This window comes from Arabidopsis thaliana, chromosome 4 (assembly GCF_000001735.4).
Source record: "Arabidopsis thaliana chromosome 4, partial sequence".
Classification (NCBI taxonomy): Eukaryota; Viridiplantae; Streptophyta; class Magnoliopsida; order Brassicales; family Brassicaceae; genus Arabidopsis; species Arabidopsis thaliana.
Window position 1 is genome coordinate 18,501,691 of NC_003075.7, and position 13,167 is coordinate 18,514,857.

At 37.0% G+C, this 13,167-nt stretch overlaps 5 protein-coding genes and 1 non-coding gene across 7 annotated transcripts; 3 read left to right on the plus strand and 3 right to left on the minus strand.

Annotated features, from left to right (window-relative positions):
* Positions 1-21: 21 nt before the first annotated feature.
* Positions 22-94, minus strand: AT4G39865. The gene has a single exon. It is a non-coding gene; the product is annotated as a tRNA-Arg (tRNA).
* Positions 95-186: 92 nt separating this feature from the next.
* AT4G39870 (TLD-domain containing nucleolar protein) lies at positions 187-2,797 on the plus strand. Of its 2 annotated transcripts, NM_001204045.1 has the most exons (9): positions 187-402; positions 516-663; positions 911-1,500; positions 1,618-1,690; positions 1,773-1,850; positions 1,953-2,016; positions 2,093-2,180; positions 2,298-2,382; positions 2,499-2,774. In NM_001204045.1, exons 2-9 carry the CDS (start codon positions 544-546, stop codon positions 2,583-2,585), a joined length of 1,185 nt encoding a protein of 394 aa, NP_001190974.1. In that variant the 5' UTR covers positions 187-402; positions 516-543; the 3' UTR covers positions 2,586-2,774. The 2 variants fall into 2 exon arrangements, with proteins under 2 accessions (NP_001190974.1, NP_195697.3); NM_120150.6 differs by having other exon boundaries at positions 187-663; positions 2,499-2,797.
* A 1-nt stretch (position 2,798) lies between these two features.
* On the plus strand, positions 2,799-3,782 carry AT4G39880 (Ribosomal protein L23/L15e family protein). Its single transcript, NM_120151.3, has one exon. It carries the CDS (start codon positions 2,911-2,913, stop codon positions 3,445-3,447), a length of 537 nt encoding a protein of 178 aa, NP_195698.1. The 5' UTR covers positions 2,799-2,910; the 3' UTR covers positions 3,448-3,782.
* Positions 3,783-4,228: 446 nt separating this feature from the next.
* Positions 4,229-6,013, plus strand: RABH1c (RAB GTPase homolog H1C). Its single transcript, NM_120152.4, has 6 exons — positions 4,229-4,538; positions 4,888-4,958; positions 5,044-5,132; positions 5,213-5,327; positions 5,421-5,511; positions 5,608-6,013. The coding sequence occupies exons 1-6, from the start codon at positions 4,422-4,424 to the stop codon at positions 5,767-5,769; spliced, it is 645 nt and encodes a 214-aa protein (NP_195699.1). The 5' UTR covers positions 4,229-4,421; the 3' UTR covers positions 5,770-6,013.
* Positions 6,014-6,563: 550 nt separating this feature from the next.
* AT4G39900 (adenine deaminase) lies at positions 6,564-8,865 on the minus strand. Its single transcript, NM_120153.3, has 7 exons — positions 8,579-8,865; positions 8,042-8,150; positions 7,869-7,939; positions 7,419-7,712; positions 7,260-7,302; positions 7,058-7,166; positions 6,564-6,969 (listed from the first exon to the last, which is right to left on the minus strand). The coding sequence occupies exons 1-7, from the start codon at positions 8,597-8,599 to the stop codon at positions 6,879-6,881; spliced, it is 738 nt and encodes a 245-aa protein (NP_568073.1). The 5' UTR covers positions 8,600-8,865; the 3' UTR covers positions 6,564-6,878.
* A 965-nt stretch (positions 8,866-9,830) lies between these two features.
* UBP3 (ubiquitin-specific protease 3) lies at positions 9,831-12,692 on the minus strand. The gene is made up of 6 exons (NM_120154.5): positions 12,333-12,692; positions 11,805-11,921; positions 11,316-11,414; positions 11,016-11,213; positions 10,738-10,919; positions 9,831-10,570 (listed from the first exon to the last, which is right to left on the minus strand). Exons 1-6 carry the CDS (start codon positions 12,447-12,449, stop codon positions 10,168-10,170), a joined length of 1,116 nt encoding a protein of 371 aa, NP_568074.1. The 5' UTR covers positions 12,450-12,692; the 3' UTR covers positions 9,831-10,167.
* Between the last annotated feature and the right edge of the window lie 475 nt (positions 12,693-13,167).

The following is a 13,167-nucleotide window of genomic DNA, read 5'->3' on the forward strand; positions in this document are numbered from 1 at the left end:
TTTTCGTGTTGAAAAGAGAAACGACTCCACTGGGGATCGAACCCAGAATCTCTGGTTTCGTAGACCAGCGCCTTATCCATTGGGCCATGGAGTCTTATTTGACTAAGAATTTCTACAAAAGGTATTTATATTAAACAACTGGTTTAAAAGGGTGAAGTATACATCTCTCATCATAGCTCGTCGCCTTCTCTTACCGAATATGATCGTCTTTTTAGTTAAGCTGTCTCAAAAACACTCGGCATAAAATTCAGCTCTTTAAGAAAAAAATTCAGAGGAAAATTAAAAAAAGTGGATATAATAGAGAAAAAGGTAAAGGAAAGGAATAGTGAGAGAGAGAGAGGGAGAGATGGTCTTCTTGTTTAGAACATGTTGTTTCCAATTATTCTAAGAATGGCGTTTTAGGTAAATGATCACAGCTTATTACAGATGGAAGAGAAGCTGACTCAATTTGTGGTTTAGATTTGTCAAAGAGGATCGTGTGGAATCTGAAAGTTTTCAATTTTCACTAAAAATAGGATTAGAGTTAAAAAGGAGGAAGAAGAAATGGGGAAACACAAATCTTTCAGAAGCAAAGCAGTGCACTTTGTCACCGATCTCACCGCTGGTCTTCTTAATCCCATCTCTGATAAACCCTCCTCCGCTCATCCTCCTCCTCCTCTTCCGGTACCCAAAGTTCTCATCTTTTTGTGTGTTTTGTGTTGACCCAATCCCACAATTATTCTTAAAAAGGGTTCTTCTGGATTAAAGTCTTTATCTCTGTTCTTGACTCTGGGAATTTCTGGTTTTTCTTGGCTTTTGTGTTTATGCTTAGTTGTTTCAGGATTTTGAGTGTTTCTAGGTGGGAGTTTCAATTTGTGTGATCATTTAATGAGAGCTCTTGTTAATTTTCAATTGTTTTTTTCTTAATTAGGATGAGGAAGATGAGTCTAAGAGAAATCAGCTAGAGTCTACAACTGCAGAGCAGCCTAAGGATTTGGTTGACGAACCAGACACTTCTTCTTTCTCTGCATTCCTTGGTTCACTGTTATCTTCAGATCCCAAAGACAAAAGGAAGGATCAGGATCCAGAGGACGAAGAAGACGAGGAAGAAGACGAAGAAGAAGATTCTGAGGCAGAAACAAGCGATACATCATCATCATCTGCCAATCCTACTAGAACTATGAAGGAGACTACTAGTGGTGGTGCTGCAAAGAAGAGTTTTTTGTCCAAGTACAAACAGCATTTTAGGAATTTTTACCAGGCTGTTAAGTTTCCCGGGGTCAAGGAGCGAAAGGGAAATTCTGATGTGATACCAGATGATGAGGAGACTGAATATTATGATGGCTTAGAGATGAAGCCGATGCAGAATAATAATGTCAAAGAGGAAGTGACAGTAGTAGTGCAAGCAATTATACCTGAAATTTCAGAACCCTCTTTGCTTTTATCGGAGCAGTCTAGACGCTCCCTTTATACTTCACTTCCTGCGCTTGTTCAAGGGAGGAAATGGATATTGCTTTATAGGTGAGACAACACATTCAAAGCATTTCGAGCTGATTATAAATCTTAAGAATGGTTTATTTCATATATTCTATCTGTGTGTGTGTGTGATCATTTTTCTGAAATCTTGCAATTTTCTAGTACATGGAGGCATGGTATATCACTATCCACGCTATACAGGAAAAGCCTTCTCTGGCCAGGTCTTAGCCTACTGGTAAAATGAAATTCTTGTTCTGATTCAAATTGTAAAAGTGTGAACCTTTTGTTGAGCTTTATGGAAACTGCCGGTGTTTCAGGTTGTTGGAGACAGAAAAGGTTCGGTTTTTGGTGGTCTTGTTGAGGCACCTTTGATACCAACTGATAAAAAGTATCAGGTTTGGTTCTAAAGATCCAATCTTTGTATATAGATTCCATCTATCCAGTTTTCTTTCTTTTCACTGTAATTAACATTCTTTTGTGTTGGGTTGTTTTGGCAGGGAACCAACAGTACCTTTGTTTTCACAAATAAATCAGGACAACCCACAATATACCGTCCCACAGGTATTTATTATGCATTACTTGGATACATAGAACTTGTTGGGAGTTGTTTCATTATTCACCTGTAATTATGGATCAGGCGCAAATCGGTTCTACACTTTATGCTCCAAGGAATTCCTAGCTCTGGGCGGTGGTGGACGGTTTGCTCTCTATCTAGACAGTGAGCTGTAAGATTTCCTTACCAAATCTCTTAAAATCATATTTGCATTTTTATTATATTGCAAGATTGCGACAGACAACAAGGCATTTTTCCTCAAATCGATTGATCCATTGTGTTCTTATAGGCTAAGCGGATCGAGCGCTTACTCAGAGACGTATGGGAACTCTTGTCTCGCAGACTCTCAGGACTTTGATGTTAAGGAAGTGGAGGTAGTTAAATTTCATCCCTCTCCTTGAAAAATAAAAGCTTTATATTTCAATATTTTGCAACACCTTTTAACTGAAACAAGCAAACAAACACACCATTGGTTGATTGATTGTTGCAGCTATGGGGATTTGTGTATGGCTCAAAGTATGATGAGATTCTAGCTCACAGCAAAACAATGGAGCCTGGTCTTTGCAGATGGTCATGATCATTATAAAGAAAACCCAAATGAATTCAACTGAGATTCGTCTTTTTGTTGTTGTTGTTGTTGTTGTTGTATAAATCTGTAGTAAAAGAAATCTTGTTGTCTTGTAACTTGGCTAAAATCACATATATGTTACTCTCTCTCACTTGTAATGATGATTTTGAAATAACAAAATAAAACCACCTATTAGGCTCATTCGGCCCATTAAGGCCCATTAAAGCATATGTGTGTGTGAAGAGGGATTAATTTTAGTGGGGAAGAATCAAAGAAGAAAAACCCTTGCTACTGCTTTTCATTTCTGACCTAAAAGCTCAGCTCCGATTTGAAAATGGGGAGTAGATTGGGAGGACGAGTGGTTCATTTCGCGAATCTTCCGATTAAGCTTCTGATGCCTGCGAAGCTGACCAACATTCACGAATTCGCGTTGAAAACGATTCCTTCCGCGTCCAAGATCGAGATCAAGCGAGTCCTGGAGTCGCTCTACGGATTCGATGTGGAGAAGGTGAATACTTTAAACATGGATGGGAAGAAGAAGAAGCGTGGTGGTTTGTTGATAGCGAAAGCTGATTACAAGAAGGCTTACGTCACGCTACGTAGTCCATTGTCGATTTCTAGGGATTTGTTTCCGGTGAAGTATATCGAGGAAGATAGGAAGAGTAAAGTGAAAGGATCTAGCTTTGTTGAGGAAGAAGATGATAAGAAGAGTCATTGGCTTGATCGTAAGGAGAAGAGGGAGATTGGTGGTTATGGTAAAGGTAAAGGTCGTCGAGGTGGTGAAAGGGCTAACTCTCCGACGAGAGGTGGTGCTGCGGCGGCGGGGACGGCCAAGTTTCCATGGAGCAACATGAGATTTGTTGGTAAGTAGGGTTTATGAGCAGATTATGATCTGGGGTTTGTGTTTCTTTAGCTATCGGATTATTGATTTTGTTGTTTCTATTACTTGAGGTTTGTGTATTGAGAATCTGAATCATTGAAGCTCTCAGTGTTTCTGAGATTTGGCTAATAAATCTGAATCAAGATGTTTCCAATTGTTTGTAATCTTTCTCTTAGTGATCTCTGATTAGCTATATGATATTTGCTGCTCCCGAGTTCTAAAGCTTTTTTTCTTAATTGCAATCTATAAGAATGCTTAAGGGGATTAACTCTGGTGATGGTGCTTTGTTTGTCTGTTCAAGTTTTGAGAAACCTCTTATTAGTCTTATTGTTTGTGGATTTGGGGCTTATGTTCAAATGTTCGATCACATTACGCAGATGCAAAACGTATGATAAAATTGTGACAAATCACTACATTAGCCAATAAATATAGTCATCTCTGATCATCCCAAAAATCTCATCACTTTGTGGACTAGTAGCTTGGTGTTTACTAAATAATTGTTAAAATAATTGTTAGTTCAGATTTTGGTATTCATTACAGATTACAACTAGGCTACTACTCACCTAGTATCTTCACAAACTAACAAAAATTTGTTTGGCTTAAAGGTCTTTTTTTGGTTTAGGTTTTAATTAATCAAATAACGATTTAAAAGATTAATGAAGAAGACTTTGATCATAGAAATTTTAGAAAACATTCATCATTAAAAAATATTATTTTTTTTAAACACAGATACACCCAACCGCATCGACGCGCTTCTTATATAAAGTCTCCGCGGAAATCGTTGAATATATTTGGGCGCGTGGCGATTTTGTGAAGGTTGTCAAGTTTGTGTGCGACCGAGTCATCGTCGTCGTGCTCTCCTTCTTCTTCATCGTCGAGACCTAAGAAAGACGAGACTCTGATTCTTCTGATCTTTGAATCACACTTTTTCTTTTTTTCCTTCTTCTTCCAACGGAACGGAACATATGGCTTCGGTTTCACCTTTGGCAAAGTTTAAACTGGTGTTCTTAGGAGACCAATCTGTCGGAAAAACCAGCATCATCACTCGTTTCATGTATGACAAATTCGACACCACGTACCAGGTATTTACACAGATTCCTTTCACTTGTTTTGTTTATTCATTTAAATTCTTCTCTGCGACAACAAGTTTCTTTTGTTTTCGTTTTTTTATTGTTTGATCTGATTCATTATTTCCTATATTACGATTGTTCAGACGATTTCATCTCATATTGGTCCTAGATTACGTCGCTGATATCACTCTGGTTTTTCTTCAATGCATTTGTTTGATCACTCTGCTCTCTGTTTTTTTGGTTGATTTATCAATCTCTTCTTCTTATTATGATCAAGATCGATGATGCTAAGCACTGTTGCTTCTTTGCTTTCTTAGTTAGTCATTAAGCCTTTATTTGTGTTCTCTCTGACTCTCTGCAGCCTACCATTGGAATCGATTTTCTATCGAAAACAATGTACCTCGAAGATCGAACAGTTCGTTTGCAGCTATGGTGAGAACAATGTTACTTTTGCTCTTTACCTAAAAACTAACATGTTAATTTCAAAAGCAATAACAAAACAAGTTTTGATTGAAAGGGATACTGCTGGACAAGAAAGATTCAGGAGTCTAATCCCAAGTTACATCAGAGATTCTTCTGTTGCCATTGTTGTATACGATGTATCCAGTAAGTCCACCTTTGTTTCTCTCTTTGATTCACCTTCTTTTTTGTGTTCTTATGTGTTCAATCAATACTTTGTGTTGCAGATAGGCAAACGTTTCTGAATACCTCGAAATGGATTGAGGATGTTCACAGAGAAAGAGGTCAAAGCAATGTTATCATCGTTCTTGTTGGAAACAAAACTGATCTTGTTGAAAAACGGTAAATACAAACATTAAGCAAAGAATTGGATGGGATGGACTATATAATTCTCTCTTGTCTTATATATGTCAATCTTGATATAATGAAAAACAGGCAAGTATCAATCAGTGAAGGAGAAGACAAGGGTAAAGAGTATGGAGTGATGTTCATTGAGACCAGTGCCAAAGAAAACTTCAACATTAAGGTATGACAAAACTTCAACAAAGAGTATGGAGTGATGTTCATTTGAGTGTTTCTTGTTGTCTGATTTCTAAACACACCAAATCTCTTCAATTTGCAGGCTTTGTTCCGGAAGATTGCTGCAGCTTTACCCGGGGTAGACTCATATTCATTGGCAACAAAATCAGATGACATGGTTGATGTGAATCTAAAGACCACTTCAAATTCATCACAAGGTGAGCAACAAGGAGGAGCAGGTGGTGGTGGAGGCTGTTCTTGTTGATTCAAAAATACATAATTCCAAAACTTGTGAAGCAAACAAAAGGGATCACGTTAGTTTTGTGGTTTTCATCTTATTAACTGACACAGAATATAAAACATCAAAGAGAAAAGGATTACTATTTTTACACATGTGAATCTTTTGCCTTGTTCTGTATTTGATCTGTTTTAGACATTGACGGTAGCAGAATACAAAACCTTATTCTGATCACCACCAAATGAACCAAAGGGAGAAGGATCAACTGTGGTGACAGCTTCCTTCCACTCAATTGTACCCCAAATCTCACCTTTCGAACGAAATCTCGGCACACCAAACATCCAATCTCTCATCATCATCATTACGCTCAAGCCAGAAGAGAACAATGTTCACACCAAAACTGTTCACTTGACTGATATTCTTAGAGCCTCCAAACCTTTAACTATCTTCCATTCTGATTCCTCAGACTCTTGCCAAAACACTCACCGGAAGCTCATATCGGTACCGTATAACAACAATTCCTCAACTACACAATAACTCAAAAGATGTGGCCTATTCGTTCTTCCCCATTTACCATCACTGGGAGAGTAATAAACACTTCCTTCAAACCATTTCACTCCGTAAACCTTGTCTTCCTTAACAAGGCTTCCATTGGCGTTTGTTTTGGCCACTACGATTATCGGCGGGAAGGTTTTGTTGTTTCTTCTCTTCTTGGAAAACGAAAAACGTTATCCTTTATTTGTTCTTCTCTTGTTTTACTTTTTTATTGAGCCTTCAAACATTCGTTAGTGTTATCAACTCAATGAAACTTGTAACACAACAAGTTGATTAGTGAATTAGTTTGTGCTTACTCATCTCAGACATTAACATATAATACTTGTTAAATACTTTTGAAGATTCGTATTATCTTTGTATATATTTGTATACTAAAGAGAATAGTAACGATAATCACGATGCTAAGCACTCTTGATTCTACTTTTTTAACCTCTTGTTTGGTTACACGTTAATTAGGCATTTGCAAGAGCAAGTGTTATTTTATCAACATTTTGAAACTTGGAACAAAAGACAAGTTTGGGGAAGAGATTCTAAACAGCGAGACAACGAAGGAGAGAAAAGGCCAAAAGAGATGCTACAGTTTACATGTGATTGAAGCTGTTGTTGTTGTTGTCTCCGTTTTGCTTCACTCTCAGTGTCAGGTAGATCAATATCAATGTTCCCACACTTGATCTGCAATCCAAGACTTTTTAAAGTTAATACTGAATGCATCGTTAGTATAGATTTATACGAATTAAGTACGTAGAGGAAGGATAGTTACAAGATGGAGAATAGGATGACGATTTTCCTTGAATCAAATGAAGCGGCACGCTTGTATCTTCTCCACCTGTTTGTTGGTGCATCGTGGCATCGTTCGGAGAGAGCTTTATCTGCAACAGAAATTTTCTTAAGATTCAGTGCATAAACACAACAGACAAATCTTAAAATTATGCAACTTCAGTGAAATTATATCGTTATCTTACCAGTGCTCAAACTTGCTTGTCTCTGTAATACCTTTTGCATATGCTGTGAAAGATATCATAGTAACCACATAAGAAGAGTCAGACATTTGGATTTCATCTTTTTGATATGGACCAAGCAAAACTAGCATATGTTGTCGTTGTGAGATAGAAAGAACTTACTACACTCTCGGATTTCATACTTGCAACAACTTCGTCATGAGATGTCACAGTCTCACCACCATTCCCTTTCTCGACGTTTATGTCCACAACGCATGATTGATAGGAATCAGTGCCTCCCAGTAGCACATTGATGCGGTTCTGCGTTTTCTGACAATTCAGTTGCGCATCGATCAACATCTGATTTTTAGATGGAAGCAGAGCCTTGACGAAGCTCAGGAGAGTAAAGTGCGAGGTACATTGTGGGATTGTATTTCCTTCATCAGGTAAGACTGAGATAGTACACACGTCTTGGACCTATTACAAATGGAAGAGTTTGAAGGACTCATTATAGAACACCCACAATGCTACTTGTGAAGATCTATATAGTTCTTAGATGCAGCAACGATCTATTAATTAACATATCATCCCTCTTCCATAAAGTAAGGACTTGTAAAGTAATAAAGAACACACCAGTGAAGTATCGATGTCACGGTCTTCTTTTAAAGGAAATGCAGCCTCCTTGACAAGAAGTGGGAAAACATCTGCATCGCAAAAAACGGAAGATCAGTTTACTCATTAGCATAATATTTCATTTGATCATGATACACTGATTTAGAAGAGCATAATCCTTATTTAGCTTCTACCAATGGCGCTATGTTTGCCAGTATCTCCGAAAGTCGACTTAGGTAGCTTGAAGCTTGGATACTTAAGTGGTGCATTCCCATCAGCAACACTTGCGAATTGCTGCTTCCCCTGTAGATATATATACACATCAGAAGCCCTTGAGTCAAAAAATCAACACCATGGAAAGATCACAAAGAGTTGACCAAACAGTAACACTGTTACAACTTGTTGAGTCACTTAGACTCAAAATTTGTAAACATAAAGTGATCATTTACTATTTCATCTTCTCATAAGTAAGAAAGTGACGACTAGACTAAAACAGTGTCCAAGATTAGTAAAATTCCTAAAAATAGTCTTCTCTCATGATTCATCCTAAGAAATGAAATGGCCAAATGCAGGATGATTTGAATCTATTAGTGGAAAATAAAAGCTTCCAGAATCGAACCCCAAGTCTCTCATCTTCTTCTCATTATTCCCAAATCGAAGAAGATTCGATTCCAAATCCCCAAATCGATTGTGAAACAACAACAGTAGAGGGAAGAAGTAATGAAACTAACCTCATCGAAGAAATCACTCATTGCAGAGAGAATCGTGAACCAACGATGGAGGAAAGAAGAAGCGATTCTCAAAAGAGGAAGAAGACGCGGAAGCTTGAAGACTCGTCGTATAGTGTTGTAGTTGTACAACAACAATGCATGTAGAGAGTGTTTTGAATCGGAAGCTTCCGCGTGACGGCAGATTCAGAGAGAAAGTGAAGAAGAAGAAGTAAAAAGAGAGAGAGAGAGAGAGAGAGAGAGAGAGAGAGAGAGAGAGAGAGAGAGAGAGAGAGAGAGAGAGAGAGAGAGATGAGGAAGACGCTCTCTTCTCCTGTGATGGCTTCTCCTTCATCTGATTGCGACATCAATTCACGGGATAACGACAAATCCTCATTCTTCGTCCTCCCTTAAATTACCAATCTACCCTTTTACTTTTTCTATTATCTCCTCGATCATGTTACTAATTAAACTTGATTAGTTAGGGATTTCATAATTTTTTAATTATTACTACATATGGGATCATCATCAACATAATGACATTTACTGACAAATAAATGCATGTCTGTAGATTTCTGCTGTTTGATACTACTATACTATCAGTCATAATTACAATTTACTATTTATGAGCTGTCTACTACCTTTTTGTAATGCACAAAAACACATCATTTTTTATTTTATTTTTGGAGGAAACAATATGATAAATGGTATATACAAGAATCAACAGACCATATAAAATCCACCCATGCACTTCCTTTTTTCTTTTTTGCTAAATTGTGTAAATGTCATATGCATTTAATTCTCCCGTGCCATTGCCAGCTTTTTATTGTTTATTGACTCACTCTTTCTTAACTAAATAAAATATATATATATATAAAAAGAAATATGGCATAGTTTTTGAAGTAGTACTACTCAGCTAATCTTAATAACTCTTGAATCTGTAAAAATCACAAAATCAAAACATTTATGTATGAGAAAAAGGCACATACAGAGCTCACGGGCCTCTGTCTGTATCTTCTTCGTCAACTTCTCCCGTGATCTTTCCTTTTGAGTTTTGTCTCTTTGTTTCTTTCTTTTTTAACTTTATTCTCACCACCACTACGTGATTATCGCTGGGCCTAATTTCTTTATCAGCCCAATTTTTCTTAATGGGTCGTATCAGACTTTATATTTATTCCATCATACTGACTGATACGGCCCATTAAGAACAATTGGGCTGATAAAGAAATTAGTCAACAACAATTTCGTACTCTGACTCTCTTTTGTTGTGATAAGACGACATTAACACTAAACAACTAATTCAACAACACAATTGTAGCCAAAGTAATTCAACATATTGTAACCTTCTTCCTTTGCTAAAGATACAAAGACAAGGAGTTATTTGCCATAAACTGTACATGGCCTTTTTCAAAGTATACAAATTCCAGTTAAAACTTCCAATTTTAAAACTCACCAAATATCTTTGGGAGAGAGACACAGAGAAAGAACAAAAACCAAAAAAAAAAAAAAGTTACTGTCAATTGAGTTTGACTTTTAAGACAAACATATACCATTACTAATAATAGTTAAGAGAAAAAAAACGAAGAAAGTCCTTCTTTCTGCTTTCTCAGCTTTCACTTGGTCGGTCCAAGGCTCTCATAGAACAGGATGTAACCATGGTCAGTATTGCTCGAATACTCCTGAGACGATCCAAAGAATGTTTGAACAGCTGATTCTTCAATCATCTCAACATTCTCATCATCAAAGAAGAGCCAATGGTTATGGCTTTTCACAAGGCTTACGTAATGACCATGGTTGGGTCCACTTCCCACATGAACCACCACTGCAAACAGAGAGTACTCCACGTCTGCGTATGGTTCCACTGTGTTGCTCAGTTTTAGCTCCAAAGGGAAGACAACTCTATAGGAGAGCTTCTTGTAGCGGCCTAGCTGTTCGATGTATTTGAATCGTTTTAGATGAATCACTAGGATGTGTGGTGGCTTCTTGATCTTCATCCGCTTTTGTGCTTCTTGTAAGCTGCAAATATAAACATTCAATAATCAGGCTTCACTCCCATGGCGCCTAACAAAGTCTAACACTGTGGAGCGCTTATTGAAGGATTAAGAGGGAGCTTAAAGACCAGTTTTCAGTTTCAGCTACTATAAAGGAAAGGTGAGGAATTGATATTTGAACCAACATTTTACCTGCAGCATTTGTCACAAAAGAATTTGTCTTCAGCGTGAAGCGTCTCTGTGGAGCTGAAGTTTTTCAAACAGCTAGTTATCGAACTGTTCTGTTCGATATCAAGGCTTAGGTCTAGGAATGTTTCGTCTCTTGCTGTCACTGTTTCACATCGCAGACACCTTGTCTCGTTGGTAAGTATGCCCTGTGTACATACCCCGAATTTAAAATAAGCCAAAAATAGCACAACATAGTCGCACCTTATAAGGAGAAGTGAACCTTTTCATTAGAAACAACTGACCTGAAAAATATTGTGCACCCATGTAACAATAGGCTCCTTGTGCACAACACCATTTGCCTGAGGAACTTTCAGTCCATTTGCTATCTTCTCGGGAGATGATGATGACGAGGTTTCATGTTCAGTTTTTGTAGCTTTTGCCTCTTTCTCCAGTATGTCAACAACTTCATTCAGCAAATAATTCAGGAATTCATGTGCATCCTACATGAGATAAGAAACGTAAAATCAATCAAATGTTAATTGCTTATCTCGCATCTTCTGTAAAATAGCTCCCGAAAAGATGGGGAGATTTGCAAAGATCACCTGGTGCATATAACTCCGAAACAGCTCATTTTGTTTCTTCAACCTCTGTACAAATCGCTTAGGCGCAATAACACCTGTTTTCTTCTTCTGGGAACTTATCTACAGAATGAATAACTATGATCAGACTTATGATTACACCCTCTCTTTTTTTTCCACAGAATGACTAGCATACAATTATCTAAATGATGATGACAAGATATGATATACTAGGCACTTCATCAAGCACATTTAGTATCTCGAAGATATTTAACTATGTACACAATAATATCAAGTTCATGTAATGCCAAAAAAAACATTGACTTGTGCCTATAAATAATTGATTAAATCCACTTATGATGTCAAGTGAGAAATCAAGTAAACCAACCTCAAGAGAAATATTGTCAGAGAATACAAGATTGGTCACTTGAGTTAAGACAGTATGGAAGACCTCGAAAGGGTAGATAAAAATTAAACTCTCAAAAGGAAAAGAAAGCCAAAGATCACAAATACCTGCGAAAACAAGTCTGCCAGGCAGGTCATAAGATTCTCTTCAGCATCGGCCACGCTTTTATTACTGGTATAGTATTCGAGCAGTTGTTCACGGAAAGGAACACAGAAATAAAGAGCCTGCACAAGGGAGAGAGATTCAATACACATTTTGACTATTTCAGTTGAAGAAGAATCGATCACTAGCCAATGATAAAGGTCTTTCTCCAGTCCAGAGAACTTATTCATATACATAGCACACAGAGATATCGAAAAATCAATAGAGCTGATACACAATTGCAATTGCACACATGATTTACATTAAGTATTAACCTCCTTGAGTAAATCTATCTACACACTCCATCCAATTCGAAAGAGCTAATGATTCGAGAAATATCAATGCAACCAAATCAAATTTAACCTATTGAAACGAATTTGAAATCAAACGCTTTAAAAACACACACTAATTCAACAAAATCCAGAAGAAATCGTCGCGATGGGGAATCAAAGAGGCAGTGAAAGCAAAGGAAAGAGAGAAAGGAGCAAGGGGACCTGCAAAACGCTGTTACAGTAGCAAGTGTTGCCGAAATTCTCGAATCCAAAGTAGCGTTCACCTTCGGGGAACTGGTCGCCGAGAGCTTTCTCGAGTTTGGAGCCCGCGGCGCCCATTAGCCCTAGAACTAGCTTCCGTATCACCGTTTTTTCTGATCCTGACTCGGAGATTCTCTCAAAGGTCCTCTTCTTAGCCTCTGCGATTGGTTCGATTCGATCGGAGAATTCAGATTTCCAACGAGCCTCAGAGAAGAGAAGAGAAGAGGATCGATTATTTTACTATTAAACTTTTTCTCTTCTTTTCTGTCCAAAGCGACGAAGCAACGAAGGAAGATGTGGATTTGATTATCAAAAACTATTTGAGTCAAAATTGCAACTTACTCCTCCAAATTTTGTAAACTTTACGACATTTAACTTTTAGTTTTTGAAACTTATTTTATATACCTAACCCAAGTCATGCATTGCAAATTCTCTGATTCACCTTACTTCGTCTTTTTGATAGTTTAAACTTAATACATACTCTTGACAACAACAACAAAAAACTTAATACATACTATGTTGTGCCCAAAAACAAAAACAAAAAGAACTTATTCTAAAAAAAAATTAGTTTTAATATCACATAAATTTCATATTATAAAAATTATCTTTACATCCTAAAATTTTATAACTTAATTATATGGTATAAAAATTTTATCTCTATTAATTAATATTACATATAGTGAAGTATCATTACTTTTATTTTTATCACCTAAAAGGCCATAACTTAATTATATGGTATGAAATTTTATCTTTATTAATACTTTTGATATTTTGAAACAAAAATAAAATAAATATG